This window comes from Metarhizium brunneum, chromosome 6, assembly GCF_013426205.1.
Source record: "Metarhizium brunneum chromosome 6, complete sequence".
Lineage (NCBI taxonomy): Eukaryota > Fungi > Ascomycota > Sordariomycetes > Hypocreales > Clavicipitaceae > Metarhizium > Metarhizium brunneum.
In genome coordinates, this window is record NC_089427.1 from 4,127,828 (window position 1) to 4,155,369 (window position 27,542).

At 45.9% G+C, this 27,542-nt stretch overlaps 7 protein-coding genes across 7 annotated transcripts; 3 read left to right on the forward strand and 4 right to left on the reverse strand.

The window, feature by feature from the left end:
- Positions 1 to 448: 448 nt before the first annotated feature.
- sit1_1 (Siderophore iron transporter 1) lies at positions 449 to 2,239 on the forward strand (the record flags this gene model as incomplete). Its single annotated transcript, XM_014686080.1, has 1 exon — positions 449 to 2,239. One exon carries the CDS (start codon positions 449 to 451, stop codon positions 2,237 to 2,239), a length of 1,791 nt encoding a protein of 596 aa, XP_014541566.1.
- A 549-nt stretch (positions 2,240 to 2,788) lies between these two features.
- On the reverse strand, positions 2,789 to 4,224 carry mpaH_1 (Abhydrolase domain-containing protein mpaH; the record flags this gene model as incomplete). The annotated part of the gene is made up of 4 exons (XM_014686081.1): positions 2,789 to 3,584; positions 3,656 to 3,764; positions 3,839 to 3,977; positions 4,033 to 4,224. 4 exons carry the CDS (start codon positions 4,222 to 4,224, stop codon positions 2,789 to 2,791), a joined length of 1,236 nt encoding a protein of 411 aa, XP_014541567.1.
- Positions 4,225 to 5,764: 1,540 nt separating this feature from the next.
- TRYP_17 (Trypsin) lies at positions 5,765 to 6,923 on the reverse strand (the record flags this gene model as incomplete). The annotated part of the gene is made up of 3 exons (XM_014686082.1): positions 5,765 to 6,299; positions 6,359 to 6,588; positions 6,675 to 6,923. 3 exons carry the CDS (start codon positions 6,921 to 6,923, stop codon positions 5,765 to 5,767), a joined length of 1,014 nt encoding a protein of 337 aa, XP_014541568.1.
- A 3,283-nt stretch (positions 6,924 to 10,206) lies between these two features.
- On the reverse strand, positions 10,207 to 11,497 carry JLP1_1 (Alpha-ketoglutarate-dependent sulfonate dioxygenase; the record flags this gene model as incomplete). The annotated part of the gene is made up of 3 exons (XM_014686083.1): positions 10,207 to 10,460; positions 10,527 to 11,259; positions 11,348 to 11,497. The coding sequence occupies 3 exons, from the start codon at positions 11,495 to 11,497 to the stop codon at positions 10,207 to 10,209; spliced, it is 1,137 nt and encodes a 378-aa protein (XP_014541569.1).
- Positions 11,498 to 13,089: 1,592 nt separating this feature from the next.
- Positions 13,090 to 13,785, forward strand: G6M90_00g105830 (uncharacterized protein; the record flags this gene model as incomplete). The annotated part of the gene is made up of 1 exon (XM_014686084.1): positions 13,090 to 13,785. One exon carries the CDS (start codon positions 13,090 to 13,092, stop codon positions 13,783 to 13,785), a length of 696 nt encoding a protein of 231 aa, XP_014541570.1.
- Positions 13,786 to 16,041: 2,256 nt separating this feature from the next.
- Positions 16,042 to 17,831, forward strand: STL1_6 (Sugar transporter STL1; the record flags this gene model as incomplete). The annotated part of the gene is made up of 4 exons (XM_066131685.1): positions 16,042 to 16,158; positions 16,211 to 16,664; positions 16,721 to 17,043; positions 17,097 to 17,831. 4 exons carry the CDS (start codon positions 16,042 to 16,044, stop codon positions 17,829 to 17,831), a joined length of 1,629 nt encoding a protein of 542 aa, XP_065987635.1.
- Positions 17,832 to 18,921: 1,090 nt separating this feature from the next.
- Positions 18,922 to 19,847, reverse strand: G6M90_00g105850 (uncharacterized protein; the record flags this gene model as incomplete). Its single annotated transcript, XM_066131686.1, has 2 exons — positions 18,922 to 19,679; positions 19,733 to 19,847. The coding sequence occupies 2 exons, from the start codon at positions 19,845 to 19,847 to the stop codon at positions 18,922 to 18,924; spliced, it is 873 nt and encodes a 290-aa protein (XP_065987767.1).
- Positions 19,848 to 27,542: the final 7,695 nt, after the last annotated feature.

Sequence of the window (27,542 nt, forward strand, 5' to 3'; positions counted from 1 at the left end):
CCTACTCCCACCAGAGTGACCAGACCGCCTGAGATCATCATCCTTGAATATTCGTCAACACCCGAGACATTTCCCACAGCAGGACATTGCGAATGTGCGCCTAGACTGGTTTGCTAGCACTAGCGTTGCAGCTGTTCCCAGCCATTATTTTTGACACCCACCAACTACAGTGGGAGAGGCGAAAAGAATTTCACCAGCTCAGGTAGCCAAAGTGTCAATATTAGCGTATACTTGGCGGTGGGTGAATACATCTGGTACCTTCACAAGGATTGATATTCTGCCGCAGACAGTCTGGTAGCTTGGGTGCTGCGTCGTACTGGTCTTTACATTTCTTCTTCGGCTTCATTTCATCTGCCTCAACTTGCGCCGGCACAGCATCCAACTGCCACAGGCCCCGTTCTTCGCTGCTGCTGTGACCTTTCGATCGACTGACTCACGGAGAATCGACATGGACCAAATGGGCACCCAGCCAGCCTCGGAAAAGGCTGCCGACCGCCCAAGCTCTGTGGCAAGCGTTGGCCAACATCACACACCACCAGCCACCGCTGCCGACGCCGTCAAGGACATCACATCCCCGGGCGTTGCGCGTGTCGAGGCCATCGCCTCCGTCACCACCAACCGGGACAGAATCTTCATCTTCTTCGGCGTCTTCCTCGTCGCATACGCCTACGGCCTCGACGGCACCCTCCGCTACGCCTACCAGCCCTCGGCCACCAACTCGTTTGGCAAGCATTCTCTCGCATCCACCATCAATGTCATCCGGTCTGTCGTCTCGGTGGGCGCCCAGCCCACGGCCGCCAAGATTGCCGACGTCTTTGGCCGCATCGAGCTCATTTGCTTGTCCGTCTTCTTCTACGTCCTCGGCACCGTCATCGAGGCCGCCTCCCACAATGTCGACACCTTTGCGGGCGGCAGTGTTTTGTACCAGATTGGCTACACCATGATTATTCTGCTCGTCGAAGTCATTATTGCCGATATAACCTCGACCCGCGCGCGTCTCTTCTTCAGCTACGTCCCCGCTCTGCCCTTCATCATCAACACCTGGGTGAGCGGTAATATTTCCGAGCTCGTGCTGCAAAACAGCACCTGGGAATGGGGCATCGGCATGTGGGCCATCATCTTCCCCGTGTGTTCCTTGCCCCTGATTCTCAGCCTGCTTGTTGTTTCTCGCCGTGCCAAGCGCCAAGGCCTGCTGGAGAACTACACGTCGTCATTTAAGCAGCTCGGTCTCAAAAACCTTGCCCTCGAGCTGTTCTGGCTTCTAGATGTCATTGGCATCATTCTCATTGTTGCCGTTCTTGAGCTCGTGCTTGTTCCGCTCACGCTTGCGGGCGGAGAGAGCTCCCAGTGGAAGTCGGCTCACATCATTGCGCCCATTGTCGTTGGAGTCGTATGTATTCCTGCCTTTGTCTATTGGGAGCTCAGGGCGCCGCACCCGCTTGTTCCGTTTGCCAACATGAAGGACCGTTCTGTCTGGGCTCCCATGGGGATCGCCGTCTTCCTCAATTTTGCCTTCACCATGCAGTCTGATTTCCTGTGGACCGTCCTGATTGTTGCCTTTGACTTTTCCCAAAACACCGCCACCCGTGTGACCTCGCTCTACAGCTTCACCAGCGTCATCGTCGGCCCCCTTCTGGGCTTGGTTGTGTACAGAGTCCGCCGACTTAAAATCTTTGTTGTCATTGGTACAATGCTGTACATGGTCGCGTTTGGACTCTTGATTCACTTCCGCGGCTCTGCAAACGGATCGGCCCGGGCTGGTGTCATCGGTGCTCAAGTGGTTCTCGGCGTCGCGGGCGGCTTGTTCCCCTACACCACTCAGGCCTCATTGCAGGTCAATCTGAGACACGAGCATTTGGCCGTCATGACAGGTATCTATCTTGCGACTTACAACATTGGCTCTGCACTTGGAAACACTGTCTCGGGAGCCATGTGGACTCAGCTCCTACCCGAGAAACTCAATGAGAACCTGAACCCTATCAATGCCACCCTGGGCCCTCTGGCTTACAACTCGCCCTTGACCGTTGCACCGTTGTATCCAGTTGGCACCCCTGAGCGCACAGCAATCATCAGTTCATACCAATATATCCAGAAGCTGCTCACAATTACCGGCATCTGCCTCTGCGTTCCCCTTATCATTTTTGGGCTCTTGCTCCGCAACCCGAAGCTCAACAATGACCAGACGCTCGCCAAAGACTCTGAAAGTGAGACCAAGACTAAAGATGATTCTCGTGCGTAGTTTGACACATGGACAAAGATGTTGTTTTTGTTGTTGTTTTTTGACCATCCGTTTTTGCGAAGCATTGCATGTGGAAAGGGATGTTTTAAGTGGTTGCTAATATTAACAGTTCCACATTGACAAGGCAACTGGAAACTTTGGTCGTGTAGATAGATGGAGCGTTCATTCTAGTGGAAGGCTGTCAACTAACTCACTGTCGTTTGACTCCTCATGTGTGAATGGATCTTTGTTTCCGCGTAGCGGCACCAATACCGTCTTGCCCAGTTTCTACAATCTGGGTGGAATATAGTTATTCACAAAGAAGTATACACTAATACATTATAATATAAAGAGTGATAGCAGGGTACTTGACCTAACCAAGTTATGACTTCTTCTACTGTGATATATAATACTGTAGAAATAGACAGCCAATCTCAAGCCTTTCTGCTCAAGACTCGGAATTAACGGCAGGTGGTACACCACAAACGACCAGCTACAATTCATCATCCAAGGCTCAAGCATGTCCATATATTTTTCCATGATACGTAACCCGCCCGGAAAGACGTCACCTCAAAGCTTTGTATCACGACCATCCAGTGACGATGGCTTCACCTCCTTCGCCCACCTTTCATCGACGGTAAATTGCTCTCTCCTCGTCTTTTCTTTCCACCGGCGCTCAAACTGCCTTCTCTCCTCAGCCTGCCTCGCCAAATCTTGCTCGAGAAAGTCGGCAATTGTATCCGCCGACTCGGCAACCTTTTCCATGGCCACCAGATGCCCGCAGTCGAGGACGGCCTGCCTCACGCGACCGGCCCCGGCGCCGCCACTACCCCCGACCCCGGTGCCTGTCCTTGCCATCTTCTCCCGTCGCCGGTCCGGCTGTGACATTTCAGACTCGTTCCCAAATATGTACAAGGTGCTAGGGCGCAGCTCTGGTAACCTCTGGAAGGCGTGGGCCGGCTCGGGTCGGTAAAACGGGTATCCCGGGAATTCCCGTCCCAGCAAAGGGTCCCGGTCGACGATAGCGTCTGCCGACTCGGAGCGGTACGTTGGCCGCAAAAAGGTGAATAGCTCCTGGTGCTTGGTGGTTGTCAGCGTCGCCTGCTCGCCGTCGGCGTCTGGGTAGAGCTCCGTGGACCCCCGGCGGAGGCCATACTCGACCCAGCGGTCCAGGACGCGCGGATCCCAAGCTTGGTAGAACTTCGTTTCCTTGAACTTGGACGCTGCTTCCTGCGTGGACGGCCAGGCGTCGCGGCGACGTGTGGACAGCATGGCTGGTGTGACGCCGCCGTTTTGCAGCTGGATGACGGGGTCGATGAGGACCAGCGAGTCGAGGAGCCGCGGGTGCATTAGCGAAAGGAGACACCTGTTGACCGTGTTTCTTGTCAACAACCTCTTCATTTTGTGTGGGATTTGTGTAGGCAGTTCCCCCCTTACAGTTGCGTGCCGCCCATGCTGTGGCCAATGCCGACGATGGGGTGCCGGATGTCGTCTTGCTTCGAGTTGATCAGGTTCATCAAGTCTCTTGCGTGGTCGAACCAAGAGGCTGGAAAAGTGTGAGTCTGACAGTACTCAAGATGGTCCGCACGGGGGGTTCAGGTTGAATTGGTTTGTACGAACGGTCGTTGCCAAGCATCTTCTCGTTGAGCACCCCGGACTGGCCTTGGTTCCATATGTCTGCGATCCAGACTGACCTGATGCGGATATTCTTCCTCAGCAGCCGATCGTACACATCGTCCCAAAGAGGTTCGTACAGCTCCTGGCGAAATAGTCAGCTCTTACAAATTTTGGTCTAAAGCTGGCAACGGGGATACCTTGGGGAAGCCGTTGGCGTGCGCGCCAATAATGGTCACATCGCCGGGTTGCGGGCGCGGGTTGTTGAGTGGGATGTACTGCTTGACGGCCAGTTTGGGAACATGGTCGTCTCCATTGGCCGTTGCGCCGAGATACTCTCTTGTGTGGGAGCCGCTGATGGTGTGCTCAACTTGGCGGAACAAAGTCGACATTGTCATGCAGCCGTACGTGTGTCGCGGCTGCTCAGCAAGGCGCCAATGGAAATGTTGAGCTGATCTGAAAGGGCGAACACCAGCAACCCGCGTCGACAACATGTCTTCTGGCCAAGACGACTGGTTCTGTCGGGTGGCTGGAAGCGCCAAACTTTTGGTTCGTCGGCAACAATGGGGCTTGCGGCACATAAACCCGGGAGACAATAAAAAGGTCGACATGTAAAGCGCGCCCTATCGATGCCGAGGAAATCGACGGCTCAATTTCTTCATGGCTGGGCATTTGCGGATTGGAATTGCCTCGGCTGTTGTGAGACATGCTGGCCAGCGCGGTGCGGCTGTACTTTGCAGGCTTCGAAAATGACCTGGGCCTTTTTGACAGTTTTTATAGCTCCATGTCCTTTCTGGGTTACTGTCTTGACTTTTGGTGATGCATGGTCTTTCCGGCTCTCCACCGTGCCATGGGCCGAGGTCGGCAAAAGAGTTTCCGATCGCATCTCATTGACACTATTAATAACTACCGTGTAGTCCTCTCGCGGCCGGCTTTGTCCATGTCAAAAACGCCAGTCTTGACGACAGAGAGTCTAAAAAAATGCCGACCTCGCGAGCCGCAACTTTTCATTCACCGTCTCCTTCAAAGTCTCCCGATCGTACGCTCACTTGGCATCTATCTCCACCCAACTAACTGCAACGCACGAATACGCCGCCTGCCGGTTTTATGCGGACTGTGGCGCCGTCTTTGGGGGCTACGATGAGTTTTTGTACAGAGGCTCGGAGAATGCGGGTGAGATGGCCCTGTATTGGTACTATTCGTTCAATTAACCAAAGTCCGCAGCGAGTGTTCTGGAGGCTGGGTTTCAATGGGAGCACAAGAGTTGCCAGCTCTCTTTTAGACAACTCGGATACCCGGCACTCAGTTAAAGATCCGTACATGGCCGTAGACGAATGGCCAAGTAGTGGGCGACGATGTGCGGGCTCTTCTGAACCCCATCCCAAACAAAAGTCCGCCGTGTGCGGTCATCCAGGCTGACGCTGGATAAGACGCTGGATTGGTAGGATAGGCCAGGCATGGACTCGATTCAGGAGAGGTGGTCTTGACGGTTCTATAGCCCGGGCCGTTGTCGATGGTTCCGCACGTCTTTTATCACCGAAGCCTTCCTCTTCTCGACCTTGTGTCGGCAAGGAATGCAGGTAGCAAAGAATTTACTACTCGCATTAGCCGAGGTATTCTCAAGGAAGCAAGAGAGTATGCGTATGTGGTCGCAGGCAGAGCAACATTTAGTTTCCATTAGGTGGCGGACGTAGAGGTGTACGCGTCAAATTACGATATCATGTGAAAGTGAAAGTAGACCTAAGGCTTGGAGTAAAAGACTCAATTCAATGATAATCTCAAAGGGTGTCAGAGGTCCTTGGTTTTCCTAGAGGAGAAAGGGACGAGTAACCACTATATATACATGAAGGGAACGTCTGTGCCTAGGGCCCTTGCCCGGTCATGTGTTTGATCTCTGTAACTGAGAGGTCCTTTGTCGGGCTCGATGTTAGGTCATTGCCGTGTAACATCTAGCTTCTTATCAATGCATTGGAAAACCTCAGCCATATTCCCGTCGGGTTTTCTTAGCCCTTTGCAATCCCCTGCGGCAGAGATGCAGTCCAAGACATTCTCTGGAAACTTTTCACAGTGTTTCTTAATCTCCTCTCTCAACGAGGTACCCGGCTGGAGCTCCTCTTCCCTTGCCTCAGTTATAGGCCGAGCAGTAGGATCTGGATTAGAAACCGACCCAAGATATTCCTTGATGAAGGGCATATAGCTGCCAACCTTAGTATATATCGACGGATTTTTTATGTCGAAGCTCCCCGCCAGCGCGACACCAATTAACCGTCCATCCTGGTCAATAAGAGGACCGCCGCTATCAAATCTAAATACATTCTTGCCGTCTTCGCCGGCGCATATTTTGGTGTCTCTATTAGCTGCATCTGGAGTAACATCTGAACAGTCCTCAAGTGGGCGAACAGGAATCTCAATCTTCTGGAGTTTATCGTCTTGGTAAACGTCGCCTTCTAAGCTTACTTGCTCACCCCTGGCCTATTTGTTAACGTCTTGTCCGGCAGTGCCAACATGAAGCTTATAGGCACTTACCAGCCTGCAGTTACTGCGATGGAATTGACCACGGGGTCCGAGTCATCTTCGGGTAGCGTTGCATATTTAATCTTGTTGCTCTCGCTCTGCTCAATTGGAGTTGACAACTTCAATATTGCAATGTCATTAACAGCAGAAGGAAAGTGACCTCTTCTTGGTGGACCTCGTTTGTAATCAGGGTGCGCCACGACGAAATCAAGCTTTCTAACAACTCCGCTCTTGCTTAGATCCTATTCATATTCTGTTAGCTATGCCAAAGTACTTCTCATCCTGGTAGCTAGAGTAGGCTGACGAATAAAAGTCAGAGCAGACCTACCTTTGTTCCTGCCCTCACGTAGTAGGCATCTCTACGGCAACGGGCAGCGGTAAGAACCGTAGTGTTGTCTAACAAAGCACCACCGCATATATGACCCGATAATCCCTCAGCCGAACTACCAATGCTAACGATGAATGGAAAATCGCCGTCCTTGGCCTCTTCTCCGCCAATAATCCTCTTGTCAACAGCGACCGCCGCTGCCGAAACAGCAGTAAGCGTGACGGCCAGTGTAATCAAAGCCTTGCGCATCATTGCAAAAATATGGGGGCTGATGGGCTTGGAAATATATGAAAGATAGCACAGGCCAGTACTGACTTTAGATAGATGAGAATGCAGTGATTTAGATGGGCAGATTGCTGTGTTTATTCTTGTAGCTATATATATATATATTTAGATAATAATTGACTTGGACAAGACGCTTACTAATACAATGAACCATAATCCTTCAACTATGTCCCTGTTCTGATATTAGATCTATGCACATTGCATATTGTATTTAAGCGAAATGGCTAATTCAGGCATCGAATATTGGTTGAATAAGTAGACTGGCTTGGCTTACACACATGTGACGTGCACCCTTTGAGAAGCATCCGGCTATCCCACCTAGCCGTGTCTAATGCCAAGGAGCTGTGTATCTGTCGGACAAGGTTCTTAATTTGTAATCTCCTCGCCGGAATATTATGTGTGCTGCCGTATAACGAGTCACGGTGGAGGTACCGGCTACAGCGACTAAGACATGATTCGGTTCTGTGGGATAAAAACGGCTTCTATTATATGCTAATATTCGAGCTGCTAGAGAGATTTTAGCACGCCTACACGTGTTCTCTTCGCCATAACAGATAAAAAGACGCACGTGCTATTGCCAAGAGAGTAGGAAGCAGCAATGGGAGTTGTTGTGCTGCTGCCTTAGCATGGTAATATTTTGAAACTATATATTTCTCTGGTTTCTAGAGTTGAGGAGAGGGAAAAATTTTAAAAAATTTTCTTTAAATATGTATTATAAGAGTTACTACTATAAACTCCCCTGGTAATATAGTTAACAAACTTTAATTAAAATAAAGACAACTGTTATCAATATAACCAAAGGCCCCCATCTACAATCCGCCCAAACCTCATTGTCAGGCCACTCATAGCTCAACTTGCAAGGGTTGGAATGTAACCAAGGGCCAGTTGTCAATGACTCAATGCTAAGAAACTGCTCCCACCCGCCCGAAGCATTCACGCCCCTGCCCGTACGAGCGGGAATATAGCTGGGTCAGAAGACCGGGGCAAGTTGTAGCTGAAGCCTGAGGACCGAAATTACCATAGGCGAGATTAAGACGCGAAGAGGTATCTGGAGTTTTGGTACTTATTGTGTGTGAAGATTTTGACCCAACACCGGTGCAGCCAACAGATGGACTGTCTGACAAAGGTGGTCTGCGAGACGGCAGTCCGACAGACTAGCGATCTTCATCAGACGGACAGACCAGAGCAGGCCGTCTGTCTGGGTTGGGCTGCTATTCCAACGTCGCTATCGGTCCGCCGCCCTTTGGGTAACTGCAAGGGGCATGTCTTCTCGACGAGGCACTTCTGCAAGGGCCCGAAACCTTTCGTTACCTTTTGCCTGTTGCATGACAGTTTGCAGTGCCAGAGTATGCTAGACATTGACGCTATAATTATGGGCTGCATAAAAGGAGCGACGGATCCTGAGTCATGCAAGTGAGGATTTGATCGTCGGTATGAAAGTGTAATTCATCGGCGTAGTTTTGAACCTGGGGCGATGTGGGGAAGATTAAGTTTTAAGGTTCGGGAAGTTTAATGGCCTGTTCAATAGGCCTGTAACTCGGCTAATCCATGTGCGATATCAGCACCTGAGTCGACATGGATTGAAACGGGCGTACCACTATTCGCTTTTCCTGGGTAGATTTACCCCCACGCATTGATGCCTTATCTATAGCATGAACTGCAGCTTTCTATTTGGCTAAATCTCTCACTTGGCCTTTATCTGTCTATATATATAGCTGTGTAAGTAGCACCTAGATCAAGAAGCCAGAAGCTTTTACTCGGGCAGGCTAAAAGAAAAAAACCTACACTCCAGCTTCAAACCTTTATTACCTACGGTTCTTATGCATAAGACATCATTATTACCTTTACCCCAGTTATCACGCTACTATCATGCTCGCCTTATCCTTATTGCTAAGTGCCGCCGCGGGTGTTAACGCGATGCTTGGCCACAAGATTGAACCCGTCGAAATCTCAAACACAACATACATTTGTCCCAACGATTGTACCTATGGAGGTCGCTTATATCAGCGGGTGGGAAATTCGTGCCTGGACAGCGAAATTGTTGTATCGACTGATTGGGGCTCTGAAGAGTTCTATGTCTGTAAGGGGACAAGCCCTGAGGGCTGGCAAGAGCTACCCAACGACGGACATGCACCAGAGTGCGACGTTTATCAATCAACTCCCAACGACCCTGCCGATTGCGTCAGTGACAGGTGAGGCGAAGGTGGTACAAAGATAGTACCGTGGTTGGAATTGGAAAAGATCAATACTAGAATCCGCCAACTACGAGAGCGGACAGGGAGCACACTGTGCTATGCTTGAGATGTGCTTGTTGGTTCATCGGGCTTGAGTATTTGAGCTACGGACGCTCAACTAGCATTCCCAAAGTCAGGTCACTTATTCAAGGCAAATGCAATTATTATCTCTGGTAGCAGTACTACAATAAGAATTTCCGTATCATTCCACTCTGTCAGAAATTATGAGTCTTTTATTCTGTCCAGGCTATCCTTAACCTGTGCTTAGTCTCAAGAGTGTTTGTAACAGACATGATAGAGACTTGGGTGAGATTCGAGGACGTGTCGGATAAAAGAGCCTTCGAAAGACGGACATCAAGACGCTCAGCCTCTTTAACCAATGTAATCTGGATGGCTCCTACAACACCCTGGAGAGTGTCTACAAGCATCAGTCCCAGCTGGACGTGTCAATTCAAAATATATGGTTTAGAGGTTCATGGAACTGGTGGATTATATTCGAAAATCGGCTTTTTGGCCGGAAGCCTGCCGACCACCCAAGGACAAATACGCCAATAAACACGGTCAAAAAGGAGCTTCTCAGCCATTTTCGATATGCACAGCAAGTCGTTGTCTACAAGAGCTTGAAGTACGGCATCAAGAACAGGGATACAAGACTCGTTAATCGGGTTATTGCTGTCTGTCGCTTTTACTTCAAGGGAACTGGACTGTCAAACTACGTAATCGAAACGCTCTATTTGAAGCGGCTAATAAATTTAAAGGTATTTTACCTCATCCCAATACATTGAAATACTTAATAGCTAGTATTAAGTAAACGTATGAGTAAACGTATGTAATTGCAAAACCAATCTGCCCAGCCCATCTCACGTCCAGCCATGGAGCATGCACCACATTTTGTCAAGTCAGAACCGTATTATATAAGAGTTCCAAGGAGTTTCATTGCTTCCAAGTATTATATGCTATCAAATTATGCCTTCATGTCTCATTCTAGTTTGCTTTTTCAGGCGACACAACATCTACCTGCGCGCCTCAAAGGGAGTCTCATAAGGCACCTCGGCCTGGGGCGTAATGCGAGCCAGGTGACGTCGCTGGCCGTCCTCCCAGTCCACAAGGGCCGTGTGCTGGGTAACTCTATTGTCCCAAATGACAACGGTGCCCTCCTCCCACTTCACTCTAGCCTGAAAGTCGGCACCATATGCCAAGTGGTCATATAGGAACTTGAGAATGGCATCCGATTCTTCCCTCTTCAGGCCTAGAATCTCCCGCGTGACTATGGATGTGCCAGTTAGCTGGTGTTTCAGGGGCAGCAGCTGCCTCGGTTGCCAGGTTGACTTACACTGAGGGTTGATGTAGAGCGCCTTCTCACCCGTGGCAGGATGAGTTCGCACAATGGGATGGTCGTTGACCACGGGCTCCCGTCGCTTGATGCTGTTTCTGGCCGCGGCGGCGTTGACTTGTTCAATGCCGGAGTGGGTTGCTCGCAGGCCATGCAGACGCTCCTGGAACAGTGGGCTGAGACGATTGTAAGCCTGGACGGCATCGACAAAGAGAGTGTCGCCGCCAGTCTCTGGCTTGTTGAGGATATATAGGAAAGTTGTGCCAGGGGGCTGCTTCTCATACGACACGTCCGAATGCCAGGCCACGGAACTGGTTCGGGCTTCAAAGAACTGAGCAGCTCCCTTGTCACCCTCGCCACGGTGCACAAGGTGAACCTCGGGATATCCCTCAGGGGCACCCGATGTGGGGTGGATGTGGTGACGGCCAAAATACTCGCCATACTTCAAGGCGTCTGGGATGGAGAGGTCGGCAAAGTCTTGGTTTCTGAAGGCAACAACCTTGCGCTTGGCGATATAGTGAGCCAGCTCATCCTTGCCCGCGTTGCTGAGTGAGGAGAGTTGGATACCGGAGACTTCCGAGCCAATAGTTGGTGTGAGTTGTGTGACCTTGGTTCCCTCAGGAAAGAGGTTGGGGTATGATGTGTCGGCGTCCTTGCCGTGCTCGTAGTGTTGGAAAGGCTCTAGGGGGCCCCATTTCTGCTCCCTGTTCCAGGTAGGGAGGTAGTGAGGGTACTGTGAAGAAATTCTGTTAGTATATATATTGTAAAGGAGATACACAGGTCATGTCACGGTACGTGATGGCAAGTAGAGACCTTCATACCTTGGCACCGTTACCACCCTTCTTTCCAGTCTCGACATCGCGGTCCACGTTGTAAGGGTCAATCTCTTTATACTGTCCCAGGTTAAGTTTGTACGTTGGGCGAGGCTTGGCCTCCTCGGTGGCTGTGGTAGTAATTGCGGAAGGTGCCATGTTTGTATGCTGAAAACGTAGCCTGTTTGTCTCCTGTCTTGATCGATAAACGACTCGTCGGACAGCATGAACAACGGACTCAGAGTTCCTTATATACTTGACTGCTCTGGGGGCCAACCCCGCTATATCTCCCTGACGCCAGATATTGCGAAATTATGCACGGTTACTGCAGTAGATGGCTTAGCCATCAGATCCTCCCCGGAATGTGATGCAGCTGACGGTATTTGGAAAGTCCCAAGTCAACACTAACATAATGGCTTGCAGTTTACACTTGAATACTGTTAGTGGATACACCAAGGCACGATCCCCGTTGACGTGATGATGGTGCCGATCACGTCACCTCACCCGATTCTTGCAAGTCTAACGCTGCATGATGCCCAGACATGCAAGCACGCAATTTTGACCGGGCAAGACCTAATTCGTTTCGATGCATCAAATGAGAAGGTCTTAGACGTCGGTGTGTATCAGTCATGTCATGCCATGTCACACTGTGCCGTTGTCGGAGAGCAGCGGCGTGCAGGATCTGGAACCGCGTCTAGGAATCTTGCTGGACGGGCTCTGAGTTTGGACCAATTCCCCCAGGCATCAGTTGCAATATTATGAGGATAGATTGGCCCACATACGGAGTAGAGGGCGCGTCATCGGAATTTCTTTTCTCATGCAACGCCCCTCATCAATGGAAACTGGCTGTTCTCACGTAATCTAGGGGCACCTCTCGGACACGGGCAATGAGCCCGAAAATATTCGGCAAGCGCAATACATAATATGTGAATGTTTGCATCAAAAAGAGAAATTCATGGAAATGAGCAAGTGGTAGGTATCCTAGGTGATATTTACACTTTGCACACCCGAGTCAAAAAGACCAATGGATCTTGGACGCCCAGAAAGATTGGAGAGATGATGCCGGTCGCAACCATCGCTTAACGAAAAGGAGGCCTCGGAAGTTTCCGAATTCAAATGTGAGACACTGTCAAAACGGAAATCGCCGTTTAATATGGCGTGCCAATGGCGAGGCGTTCCAGTAACAGGTTGTGGCGGAGAGGTCTGCAGCCGCCATCTTGGCAATTCATCACGCGATACTAGCGACTTGACAAGTGGTGTTTCGTCGAGGTAGATCATCACTAGAGCCTGCAGGAGAAGCCTTGGAAGGTTCCCTGGCGACTTCTCGAAGGCGTGACGAGGAACACGAAACACGGTATCGTATTGGAGGACAGCATTTCGTTTTTTTACTGTGAAGACAATCGCTGGTATCTACGGGCAGTTAGTTGGCCCAGGTAATGTGTCGTGTATATTGAGAACAACCAGACTCTTATTACGAAGCCATACGCCAAATACCTGGGTACTTCAGTGTCTAAACATTAATACTCAGCCGGGTGTTTGTATGACAAATGGCCGCCATCGCTGTTCAACTCTCCAACGCCACGGAAGCTTGACTCATCAATCCCCACACTGTTGCCCCGTCTGTCAGCAAGTCAGCTACGGAGTACAGAGCGCGAATCTGGGGTGAGGGGGGATAAAACTGAGATGGTGGCCACGTATGCAGAGGCGACCGGCAAGCCCGCCCAGGTGAAGAACTCCCATACAGCGCCAACATGGAAAGGAGCGAGGCCGAGGTTGTCCTGCCGCCAGAGGTGCTAGCTAGAATCCCCCAAACGACGCTCTGCTCGAGCGCCTTGGGCCTTGCATGGCAGACGGTGCAACGGCCCGTCTTCAATCACTCGATCCGGGTGTTTTTCGCGGCCCAGTGGTTGGCCGAGAAGGAAGGCTCGGAATGGGCGCAACCCGACAATTTGCCTCTCCTCTTTGTCGCCTGCGTCTGCCATGACCTGGGAACCAGCGACAACTTCAACGGACCCCAGCGATTCGAGGTGGAAGGCGCAGATGCCGCCCAGCATCACTGCCAATCTCACGGCATCTCGGAGCAAGACAGCCGCAAGGTTTGGACCGCCATTGCTGTTCACACCAGCCCCGGCATTGCGGAGAGAATTGACCCATTCTCCCGACTGGTTCGGTATGGCGTCATGATGGACTTTTCACTGGCAGTACGAGCCGAGGTTGGGGCCGACGACTTGTTTGTTGAGCTCGAAAAGACGCTCCCCAGATTGGACATTGAGCGGGTTTTGGCAGATGCCGTGGTCAACCAAGCAAACGAGGTAGAGACCAGCCAGCATACAGATAACAAGAGCTGGTTCTCAACTCACAAATTCCCAATCGCTAGTTGGCCGGGTATATTGCTTCGAGCCCGTTTGCAGAACCCAGACCATGTAGGGAGGAACCCGGCCTTTTAAAGTATTGGAAACTATATAATAAGTTGGGGAAATAGTTGAAGTTATGTAATAAATGGCCGTCTCCGCATTTGCCAGAGAAGAAACCGCGATACAAGTCTCACAGGCACAACCACAAGTTACGTCCGTCCGTGACCGCAGTGTGCGGTTTCCGACTTGACAGGCACAAGGAAACAATTTAACTACCCTTTTCTATCCGTACGTAATACTCAGCTTATAAGTATGCCCTTTTAGAATTGGCTCACGACAGAGACCTTGATATCCATGACTCGTTGACAATTATCGCACGTTAGTTATAGAGTTTTTATAGATTGCGATTTTTGTATTATGAATAACAGCCATAGATCGAATCGACTAGTGGGATTGGTCCCTGATGAAATCCAACCAGCTGCGTCGCTGAGGCCTCTTTTACACTTGATTGTTGATGGACGATGTAATTTGAGTTGTTGGCTAGCCTCTTGACTTATCGTATACGAGGTATTGAATTGATTGAAGGCACTGAGCCCTAGCTCCCCCTGATCTTATGCTATCCGCAAAACCCGGAGGTTTCAAGCTACCTCTATGACTCGGCACAAAAAGATATTAAAACTCCTAGCTGATAATGTTTCACGTATACGTAGCTTATTTAGAGGTGTCATGGCAAGCCAAGTATAGAAAGTGACTTATTATTCTATATATTCTAATAGCATCTAGTTCTTATTTTGTATAATCTACATTCTAACAAACCTTTCTACTACTATTATTACTATTACTCGGTCTTAAAAATGAGGGCTCACATAGTCTCAGCCTCCCTCCTTATTCGTCTGGCCTTGGGTAGTCCACAGGCTGTTCCATCCGGATGTCCCCAAGGAGGAAGGGCAATTCCCGGACCTCGAGGGACGTTCTGCATTGGAACGAATGGCGAATTTCTGGGGCCTGCCAACGTGCCAAACCAGCAGACAGGTCAACCGCAACTGGGTCAGCAACCAGGTCAACAGCGGCCAGGCCAACCGTAAACAGGTCAACCGCAACTAGGCCAGCGACCGGGCCAACAGTTAACTGCCAAAGAGAAACAAGAGAAACTACGTCAGCAACTAGCTGCGCAACCAAGATTTTGTAGTGAATATGGACTAGTAAGTAGGATACAATTTAATACGGCTTAAGGCCTGCATAAGAATATTGATGCTAATCAGTTTTTGAATATAAGTCATGCAATAAACTCCGAGGCTGTGAAAATCTCGTTACGGGAGCAAATGGTTGTCTTGACTGTCCCCCGGGCTGCTAGTTGTTTTAGCGTGGGAAGTATTTATCGATGTCGTCTTGAAAGGTGTATTCAACATGAGCCAGGGGCCTGGAGCCTTCAATAGAAATGTCGCCTTGCGCAGTTTTCGTACTACCTATAATAAATTTGGTAACTCTCGTTAAATGTCAACCCATTTATATGAGGAAAAAACGTTCATTTTGGCCTTGGTTTGACCACTTTCGGGGCATTGTGGTAGTCTTCTTTATTTTTCCTTTACAACGAGGTACTAGCCCCGGCAAATTCCTTCAACTATTTGCTCTAGAAGAAAGTCTCTATATTTGTTACATCTCGGAATTCGGTCATTGGTGCCGTATGGGTTCCGGAATCGACTTGATCTGCCACATTTGGTGTGACAAGGGCTAGAGGCTTGGAGCATTTACTCAATTCATCTAATAACAGTCTTTGGTATCAAAGGTCCTTGGTTTTCCTCAAGGCCTTGAGGGACCAAAGATCTCTATTTATACAAGAAGTCGGTGAGGACCTTCTGCCCTAATCCCGTGACCGTAGCCCTTGTGTAACCGGCCTTTTCCGTGTGACATTTGGCATAGCCTGTGGAAGGTCAATGGTGTACTCGGTACCCAGCCATGCCATCAACTGGCATCAATTGATGTCTGCGCATGTGGTCTTTCTAAACACGCTGCTGGCACAGTTACCCACTGAGGTTTCAGGTTGTATCGGCAAGACGAATCTTTGCACTTGAATCGGTCACGAGCATCCCATTTACCTCGGCACCAGAGTGTGGTAGTTGGACAATTGGACAGCTAAAATGAGCGCACTTAGTCTGGCATGCTTTCCTGGGGACCATGTACGCATCGCACTGCGCTAATCGTTACCCTCTTCGGGTCTGGTGGTTTCGTTGTCGCATGGTTGGGCGACAAAGGTTGCACAAAGAATGCGACCTTGGGCCAAACACTGTCTCGGTCCTCGACCCCTCACCGACTTCAATTTGAAGATTTCAGTAACCCTTATCGCTCATCATGGTGTTAACTAGCAAGGGCAGCAGCACCAAATACCTTGGCGGCTCTGGCAATGCTCTTACAATTTGGATTTCTATAGCCGCAAGCACCGTTCTTGTCTTCTACGGATACGATCAGGTAAGCCCGGGTCTTTCTCCCTACATGACGCCTCCACTTACCACTTGTGTAGGGAGTGTTCGGAAATGTCCTAGTCACGCAAGATTTCCTCGACACCATGGGCAACCCCTCAGCACAAGACCAAGGGACCATGACATCTGTATACAACCTTGGTTGCTTTGCTGGCGCATTGTCCACCTTGTATTCTGGCGACAAGCTCGGTAGACCGAGGACTCTTATACTCGGCAGCCTCATTGTTGCCATTGGTGCCGTCATCCAAGCTGCCTCCTGGGGTGCAGCCCAGATGTATTTTGGCCGTGTCGTGGCTGGCTTGGGTACTGGCATGAATACTGCCACTGCTGGCGTGTGGCAGTCCGAGACGTCAAAGATGCGAAGCCGTGGAAAGCTAGTCATTATCCAAATGGCAAATTGCATCACCGGCTTCTGCTTGTCAAACTGGCTCACCTTGGGCTTCTCGTTCGCTCCGGGCAGCGTATCATGGCGATTTCCACTAGCCTTCCAAGTCTGCAAGTAGTTCCAAGTCTTCTTTTGTTTGGCAAGGATATTCTGACCTCGAACATAGTCTTCTCTGGGCTCATTATGCTCATTTGTCCCTTCCTGCCGGATTCCCCGCGTCTATTAATTCGCAAGGGAAAGTATGACGAAGCCCATGACGTGCTCGCGGCTCTCCAGGGCAACGATGCCACTGCCGATTCACCATCCGTCAGAACACAATTCTCCATCATTAAGGGCATCCTGGACACCGAGTATGCCGTCACCTACACGTGGTGGCAGCTCTTCACTGGCAAGGGACCTACAGGCGTCGTTCGTCGAATGATCCTCGGCGCATGGATGCAAGCTATGAACCAGATTAGCGGTATTAATGTGACCTCATATTACATGACAGTGAGTTAAATCAGGACCAACCCGCTGGAAATAAGGCACTAAGGGGAAAACAGTATGTCTTTATTCATTCAATCGGTCTGAATGAGCTCCTGTCTAGAATCCTAGCTGCAGCCGGCTCTGTTGATTACCTGATTTTCTCCTTCCTCGCGTATTTTGTCGTTGAGCGCCACGGACGTCGCAAGGTCATGATGACCTCTGCAGCTGGATGTGCCCTCTGCTGGCTCATCGTTTCAATAGCTCTTGGACCTTCGGAAGCCGGCAGAGGGGATTCGTTCAAGTTGGGCGTCGTTGCTGTTAGTTTTTTCTTTGTCTTTTTTGCCTGTTTCGCCATGGGCGTTCTCGGCGTACCATGGTTGTACCCAACGGAAATAAATGCCCTGGCATTCAGATCCCAAGGAGCGAGTCTTGCCATGGCCACTAACTGGATAATGAATTACATGGTGGCTCAAATCACGCCTCCGGGAATCGAAAACCTGGGTTACAAATTCTGGATCATCTGGGCCGTAATTTGCGCGTCCTTTGTTCCCACTACCTACTTCTTTTATCCAGAGACAGCCAACCGATCGCTCGAGGATATCGACAGATTCTTTGCTGATAATCCAGGTATCTTTGTCTTTAGAAACAAGATAGCCACCCAGCTCCAAAGACCGCCCATTTACGAAGAAGCAGACAATAGAGTTGCTCACAGGAACGAGAATATAAGCGATAAGAAATCGGCAACAATTGTTAGTACCGAACCAAAGGAACAAGGAGCTCGTTACCAGGCAGCTTCCTTGTCCCAACAGTAAAGCTAGTATTTGAGGCCATTTGGGACTGTTGCTTAAATAGTCAACCAGGAAGGAGAGAAATACAACCTCTAGTTAGAATCTCTGTTTATTACGTTTTGGGGCTGGGTAATTGACGCTGTATGTGGGAGCTACCAGTAGCTAGTAAGAACATTTCACCGGCCGCCGCTAGAGACATCGAGACATGGACTGTTGAAACAAGGCAACATATGGACATACCAATTAAAACAAGCTCAAGGCCTGCTTCAATTCGTTGCAGGCGTCCTAGGCCTCCTCAAATCCTCGACCCTGGGGTGCGGGATCGCCAGCCTCGGTCGGCCTCGTTCCCACGCGCAACTCCTAGTCCGCCTCCCGAAACACGATATCGAATCCTCTTTGAAGCAGGGGTGATCTATTTCAGAGAAGACGCCGTGGCCTAAAACTACTAATATATAAAGCTATAAATATATAAAAACGTTGAGCTTATCGCTCGCGCCGGTGGGCACGTCGTGGAACCAGCCGTCAAGAAGTCTGCGACCACCAAGGCCCGGCGTGCCAAATTTTCGCAGGAGTTCACTGCCGCCACCAAGAAGTTCACGAGCATGGTTGATCGTGCCCGTATTAACCCCAGCCTGGCCTGCACGATAATAATACCAACCTAGGTTGGTAGTGTGGAAAATCATTGGGCAATCGTAGCCGGCCAGGCATTACGACACAATCGCTTCATCCAAAATGCCGAGTGAAAACATTGTGACAACACTTGCAAGTCAAATTTATATCCCAAATTCTTTTCTTTTGACCCCTTCACATAATTTGTCGGAGCAATAGAGCGCGTTATTTTTTCCCATGTCGTATATTAACCGCTCTTTGTCCAAATCTGCATTTGGTGCTTCTCCCATCTAGTCCCATGAGGTCTGGGCAGGCAGAGCCAATTCCTCTCGCCAGGGAAGATTGACCTCTTTCCACAGAAATAATGCGATTCACATTCTTTTGACATGCCATAACCCTCCTGCAATATAATGCACGAGACACTCCAAATCGCTATCCTTCCGAGACGTCACGCTCAAGAATGGTCAAAATCGACTTCGACTGACAGCATGTGTCACACATCAAGCTAGAACAGCTCCTGCTGACACTCAAGACTCATCAGGGTTCTTGTAAAAGGATGAATAGCGTCGAGCTTAAAGACCTCTGCGAGCCGGGGCTCACCCCTCTGCCAATAGCGGTGTCTCAATTCAACATCGGCCTCGGTTGTTCCCTTTGGCTCATTTATGAGAATAGTGATGCCATGACCGGTATGCGCGACCGCAGCCTTTTCCCACGCGTACTTAACTTCAGGACAAAATTTGAACTCTGCGGTTTTCGTATCCAGGGGTAGCTGCCAATAACTTTCCCATAATAACATGGCGTCTGAGTGCTCAACGCTGTAGCGGAAGAGGCAAGAGGGTACATCGCATTTGTAACGGTCAATACTGGTGTTAAATATCTCTAAGCTGACAAGATTCGGCAGGTTTTCGGCAACTGGAGCCGTGAGTAGAAGCAGGCGGTTGATGAGGCCCAAGTCATTATCAGGACGCAGTATACCCGACCTGAAGCAGACTCTCTCGAGCTTGTGCCATTGCGCCGGCAATAGCGGTGTAGTCAGAGCATTGGCAGAAGGACATTGCATTTCTGCAATCCGATTCTTTGTGTCCAAGGGCTCGACAACAGAAACTCGTTTGAATCGGTGCCCATGATTGTATAGTAGCTCCATGAAAGATATTGGCTTGGTTTGTACCGGAGTCGGCCCCCCCAACCCTCTGAAATTGTCTGCAAAATAGTGAAAATTTTCAAGGTTTTCTGGCAGGGATGAAAGTACATGTTCTCGAAATTCTAATTGCGTACGTTAGCCAAGAATTCTTTTATTGGGCACATTTCTCACCTACCTTCGAGATATTTCTCTTCTTCTTCATTGGTTCTCCTGCAGAATCTCTCTAGCCTAAAGGAGGTAATATGTACCAAGCTCTCATGGATAAGTTTGGTAAGTGCCAACGGGCTCATCTGTCGCTGGAACTGGCGCCTTATAAGTAGAGAGTCGATAATTTCCACTCTTGGAAGATGGCTATTCTTGAGTCCTTGGAATTGCAACAGGGACCCGAGGTATCTGCCGGCTGGATGAAAACCCTGCGGTCTGCGCAAAGGCAATGTGGCAGTTTGATAATGCCATGGACGAGTTCCAATACCATTATAAGGTCTTTTTTTTTGGTGGTGAAACATTGTCATTACCATTGTTTCATCGCGATTGTCCCAGCTTCGGAAAGGGTAGTCGTGATGCGTGGTGAAGTCATTGTAGTAATGTTTAGAGTCACTAGAAGACTTGATGGCTAGCTCCAGTGTTAAGCCACCAGAGCGGCTTCTAGGTACCCAAGTCGAGAGTATACCGAGTAGCATCTCCATCGCAGCAGTGAAAATTATGTTGTTTCTATTCAAGATGGTTGATTAGCATGGCATCACAAGAGTGAAGATATCAGAAGCTGGATCATACCGATAGATGTCAAACCAAGTTTCGAGTTTGTAACATGACGGGCAAGAATAACCTGGCAACACAATAAGAAACGATAAATAACGAACGTAGGTGGTTCTGCGGGCGTTCTTTCTGCTCATGATGCGTGCAAAGTCTTGTAGAGCGGTGTCGTCGACCAAAAGATGACGAAAAGTCATCTTCTCAAAAAAAGATTGCCATTCAGAGCAGACTGTGGCGTACGAGGCAAGTCGATCAGGCCTCTCGCCGCCGTAAAAGTCAAGTCGATCATTTCCATCGCCCTGGGATACTAAGTTAAGAATTTCGAACCGCAATTCAGGTGGAAGGTCGAGCCAAGTTGCATATGTCTGGGGGCCGTCTTGCGGCTGCGGAACAGGTGCGGATGCCATAAATAGAGAAGATGGCATGAGTAGAGAAGAGAGAGAGAGAGGATTCGAAGTATACAAGAATCGTCGCGTAGCGAGAGATGGGGCCGATTTATGTCTAGATAAAAAGGTGTTAAAAAGTGGGCTTCATGGAGAAAATTCTTAGATTTGCCTAATTAATAAAGTTCATCTAGCTAGAGCTACTTTGATAACTCACTTCAATATTGAAAGCAGGTAAGTTTGTACTAGCATTTTATACGCTGGCCTAAATTTGTAGTGGCACGAAGACATTGTACATATACTGGCTGCCACTGAGGCCAGCCCATATAGTACCAGCTTGACCGTAAATTTAGCTTCCAGATCCAACTAGTTAACATTATTGGGCGTATATATGTATGCCTAGGATAAAGTTTAGGCAGCTTTAGTGACAGACTAGGGCCTGGCTGCTCATCTTAGCTCAATTGAGGTGCGCTAAAGTTTAGTTCTTGAAGCGGAAATGGATTTTGGTGGTCTGTCGCGACATCTAGAGACTGGTGTTTGGCACCAGATTATTGTGAGCAATAATATATTAAGGTCTTGAGTTTCTAGGAGAGAAAAAAAGAAGAGTAACCACGTTATATATATAAAAAAAATACCTAAGCCTAGAGCTTTTACCTTAGCACGTATTTAAGCTATATAACTAATAAGTTTTATATTAGTAAAGCCCTTTTATTAGGCTTCACGATTTATTGGGCCTTTTCCGTGTAACACATGCTACCACTTATTTATGTAATATCCGTGTATATTAGTAGTAGGCAATACCGCCCAACAGCCCTCTATCATGGTTATGCAATAATTGGTAATACATGTATATACTAAAAGCTTCGAATACGCAATTTAGGCAGCCAGCGGTTGGCTAGTGTATGCGTACAGCCAATATACGTGGATGCGGCTCGTTGACAACTTCACACACAACGTGGCGGCCACCCCCTAATAACATAAAATAACAGGATTGCTTTGTTGATAGCAAAGACTTTAAAGTATCTTGCTATACACACATATCTCCTACTACTATTATACGCGATATTTTAGCAATATATTAGTTCTAATAGCCTACTATACTCTAATCCAGCCTAACCAGGCAGGCCTTTAGTATCTCACGCCAGATACCGGGCGGTAAGGGTTATTTTACCGTGGATATAAAGGTAAAAGTAAAAAATAAAAGTATTAAATACCTATTATTAAATATTACTTAAATAATATAATAATTACTTAACTTTTTTTTTAATTTAAAAATAAGAAAAAAAATTATAAAATATAAAAAAAAATTATAATATATATATTATAAAAAAGCTTTATTATATATTAAATTATTATTATAAATATAAAGCTTAAATCTAAGTATTTTAACTTTAAAATTAATAAAAATATTTAAAAAAAAAAAACTTTAATAATTTATTAAAACTTATTTTTTTTCTTATTTATAAATAAGTATAATATAATTATTTTAGCTTATATTATAAATAATATAATTACTTAGCTAATATACTATATAAATTATAAAGTACTTATTTATTAAGTATATAGCTTTATTGTATTATTTTTAATAAGCTATTTATTAAGGTAATATATAAATATTAATTATAAGACTTATAATATAATAATAATTAAGTATAATAAGCTAAAGCTAATATACTAGCTTTAACAAAAAGACGGCGAATTCACCACCGATTTTAGTGGTTTCTGACGCGGAAACAGGCAGGCAATTTGCCAAGAATCTAACGCCGCTTTAAGCTATACAACTTGGCCTTATTAGCTAACCGTATTTATTAATATTCAGTAAGGTACTATATAGTACTTACTCCTTATTAGATAGTATTTAAGATATAAGCAGCTAAGTATATTAGTTAATTTATTAGAACTTTTAACCAAAGTTCTAAGAAACACTTTTTTACCTACTTACTGCCTTTTTTAAGAACTTAAAAATAGTTTTTATAGCCACGTTTAAAAGCCTGTACTTACGGCTAAGGCGGTAAGGCTATCTCTTTATTCCCTTTATAACCCTATATTACCTTTCTAAATTACCTCAAACTCCACGAGCCGCGAGCTATAGTAAGTCTAGATTATAGCCTAATAACTTTATCCATTATAGCACGCCAGCAACGCTTACCTAATGCAGACGAATCTGATTCCTCTTTTTCACCAGAAATTAAGAGCTGCTTTAATAAGTATAATGCGGATTTATCTGGTAACGAAACGGAGGCAATAAAGGCAATAAACCTTAATATATTAGAAAATAATAATTTAGATATTAAAGACTAAATTCAACTCTTTAGTGGAAATATATATCTACCCGAATATTACCGGCAAGGCATAGAAGAATTCAATAAAAGCACCTTTATTAGTAAGGATTATAGCCCAGGGAGTATAATACTTTTTAACGCTATAAAGCTATAGTAGCAGCAGTAAGTCGCCTTACTTTCCCGCCGCATCCAGGCTTAATATTTTAATTGTTTACCTGTAAATTTTATAATAAGGTTCTCTTGTATAACTCTTAGGCATGCTTTAAGTTAATCTCTATAAGTATTCTTTATAAATTCTTTAAATAGTGGTTAAACCAAAAGGCGAGCAAGGATAGTAGAAAATTAAGAGGCACTATAAAGAGCTCCTTATTAGGTATAGCCTGGAAGGTCTTCTAACTTATATATAAGAGGGCTATTAGTATAAAGCTTAATCTAAAATTAAATCGTAATATATATAAGGTATATTACTCTTAATAACTAATAAGATATATAGGTTATAATGTTTCTTAGGTTCTCTAAGAGCTTATAAAAAAATATAGACTAAGTAACCAAAAAAAAGCTAATTGCTGTATAACTATTAATGATTTAAAGGAACAAATCAAAATAACGCTTAGTACTATAAAGAAATTATTTGATCTAGGAAAGCACTAGATTCTAGCTATGCTTTTTCTCCTTTTATTAGCCCTTATAAGCTCTTACTTTACCTTTATTTTACGGCTTTGCTTTAGGGATATCTAAGTAGCTTTAACAAGAAATCCAGAAGGTAAACTGTATAATATTTTAATTTAGTTTATATTAGAGTTTATAAAGTTATACCTTAGTACTAAGGATATATAAGTGTACTATTTCTGCTATTTCCGCGTTACTTACTAATATTCTCTCTACTAATACACTACTAGCAAAATATTTACTATCCCTAAGATAATATTTAATCTATCTTTACTTCTTAGTCCCTACGCCTTTTTACTAGGCATTTTATTTTATTACTAAGTATTCCGCGTATATTAGCTTACCTCTCCTAGGCAATTAAATAAGTTAAATATATATCCAGGCAAGCATGAACTACTTTTACCTCTAAGAAGTAACCTAAAAGAGGTGTGTATATTCCGTCGCGCTATGAAAACATTAACAGGGTATAAGATATTAACAAAGACCATTACTAAAGGCATAATTACCGGCTGGATCAAAAGAGTAGGTGAGATTATAGGACTTTAGTATAAAATAATACCTTATAGTTTGCGCTATAATACAGCTAATAAGTTTAACTAAAGTTGTAAGTATTTAAGAATTAACGTAAAAAAACTGTTTTTTAACGTTATTATAACAGCTAATATAAGCAAGGCACTTTAGAACTTATCTCTTAACCACATTAACTCTGTCCCTTTTTAGAAATATTACCTTAGTTATATTATCCGTGCGGACTTATAAGCTATTATTTGTCGCGAAAAACCATAGTAAGCACTTATTAACTAAGCTTATAGTATTAAATACTTTATAAGTAAATAACAGCTAACAGGCTTTACAGCTAAGCAAACAGCGTTTATTGCGTTAAATTCTTATATTTAATAGCTTACAATCTAACTATAAAAATTACGCCCAGGGTCTAAAAAGCACAAGAAAACCTACCGTGTATTATAATTATTAAAATAAAAGTTAAAAAGGGAATTAAAACAGAAAATCCAAGACAACTAGACAGACAAATAAGCCGTAGATAATATCAAATATTAACTCTAAGGTAAAGGCTTTACTAAACTAGTAGTAGATTATATAATATATCCTTAGTAACCAGCTCAGAAGTTACTAATAAAGGCGCTTATATGTCCGGTTGGGGATACTCTTAAGGGGCAGTATAATCAAAGGGATAAGGTAATTAATGCTATAACCGCATATTACAGCGTTAAGGAAGGGGCGACTATTCGCCGTAGTTATTTGCAGCCTACGCCAACAGGCTCGCGTAATAAACCTTGTAAGCCGTCAGAAAATAGCGCTCTATTCCTAGCTATTATATCTGTTTTTATTAAGTATCCTAGTTAAAGGCTAAGAAGATATTTCCTGTGCGTTGGCGCTGCGCTTTTATTACCGCCGGATAACCCTCGTCTAAAGGATAAGATCCAGGAGTTCTACACCTCTAGTAATTTAAGTAAACACTTTTATCAGAGATATCTCTCGTAATTAAGAGACAATAAACAGCCAGTATGTTAAGTTTATAATATAACTCTTACACATAAGATATATCTAAGAAATCATACTATTTCAGTTTATAGAACAGTCCTATAATGCCTTTAGCGGTTATAAACTAATGCCTTCCTGTCCGGATATTAAGATGCGTACCGAGACGCAGTAGTATTTACGTTTTTTTTAACACCGAATACGCACTATTTCTCAAATGCCTTTATAGTTTATTTAATTGAATAGCCTATTAAGTTTTACCTTATTCGTCTTCGCCTCAACCCAAATAGCAACTAAATCCATGAGTTCAAGCCTGTAGCCAGACAAGATTACCTTAGCACACTCAAGCTTCCATAACAGTCTCTGACGAGTATAAATAGGTCATCAACGTTAGACAATGGAGAGGAAGCCACCGCTCCAGCTAAAGACTACAGCTTTGTTTGTCAGACAACTTCAAATAGAAGCCCAGGTAAAAAAGCGAGGCTTAATACGAATAATACAACTCCTATTTAAGCCTTAACAATACAGACTAGCGCCGATAGGTTGCCCTGCTAATAATCGTTAGACCATCCTATCTTGCTTTTCTGATCACGTCACTTCCGTAAAATGGTTGGAATTATCGCTATTTACGGCATCGTATTCCTTGTCCTTGTCCCTCTTTACATTATATTATAACGTCGGGACGTATGGATCCTCCGTCATATACAGCTTATTGTCCTTAATTACAATAACAGAACCGCCTATTAGCAAATCTGCGAAGGATGTGGTACTTATATTACTATACCTGGGGATTAATATTAGCATGATGCTACCCTAAGTTGGGCGCAGCTTAATCCAGTAGTCTTCTATCTAGCTTACTATATTAAACACGACGCCCTTATATTATTAAGAGGGAATAAACACGCTTATAAGTATACTTTAATTCAGCCCAAAGGGCGTTTATTTAGTCAGGAAGCAGAGCATAAAACCTCTTATAATTAGTTAACTAGTATAGCCTATGCTTAACTTGTGCTTAAATTTATTGGATAACGCTACTAAATAAAAGCCTCGCTATAAATAAACCCCTGACCGTTAAAAAAGTAACTACTAGCCAGCTCTCGCACAGATCTCACTTCTTATTTCTTTCAATACAATCAATTCTCTGGCTTGATAAATCCCGTGCCTATTACACCACTTATATATTACCCTCGGTGGAATATATCGCAGCCATATAAAGTACATATTAAGCCTCCCGCCCGAGCGACATCTAGCGGTCAACAGCTATATAGAGGACGATTTACACGAAGAGCTCGCTAATATAACCAAGGCACAACATTTACTGTTGGAATGTTACGTTCTATAATTAACTATTTGGGCTGTACGTGTCTGGTAGGCATTGTAAACGGCATCGATAGAACTGTCCCCTTGGTTTGGTTGTTCCTGTTTTATAGCGATTTAAAACACTATTGGGCAACAAAGACGCAAACTAAAACACACGTGAGGACTACGTACTGTACAGGCCTGACACGTCGCCCAAGCCGATCCTTAATATCGCAAATATACACCAGCTTTTCTTGCGCTTCCCAGTGTAATACTTGCTGGCCTAGCGGACTAACCAAGTTGCAGCATGGAACGTTGTTATCTCGCGTAGGCGATATAAATGAACACATTGTGGATTTGATCAATAGAAGAATCATTAATAGTACCAACTTGCGCTTTAATATCTCGCCGGAGACGTTGCGCCCGGCAGGTAAACAAGGGGCTATCAGCTAGACTGAATTTAGTTCCTGGCAGAGTACAGGCGTTTGTATTGTATTGAGTTATAAGACTTATTATTAACTAAGCTTCTTTTACAAAAATTATTATTCTTATTCTTATTCTTATTCTCCCCTCTCCTAAACCCTAGAAACTTAAGATATTTAATACTTTTAGAATACTGCTAGCTCCAGGCAGTAATATAACAACTACTATTGCCACTTGCCACCCTGGTGGCAAAATGCTTGCGTGTTTTAATCAACAAAGGCAGTGTTATCCGACATATTAATATCTTCCTCTAGAGTCATTTCTTGACTTAAATTCCGGTACCGCCCTCGCGGCTTATTTTGGCTAACTTCACACGACCGTGATGCCCTGACCCAATATTTCTACATCAACTCTATCCAGTCTATTACACGGACGTTACGGGCCAGACCTTAAACATAACGATAGTTACATAAGGGCTTAATACCTAGTTAAAGCCTCAGGCCTCTAGGCTTGCTTACTCACCGCTATTTGATATAAATAAGGGTTATCCGCCCTTAGGGTTAGGGTTAGGGTTAGGGTTAGGGTTAGGGTTAGGGTTAGGGTTAGGGTTAGGGTTAGGGTTAGGGTTAGGGTTAGGGTTAGGGTTAGGGTTAGGGTTAGGGTTAGGGTTAGGGTT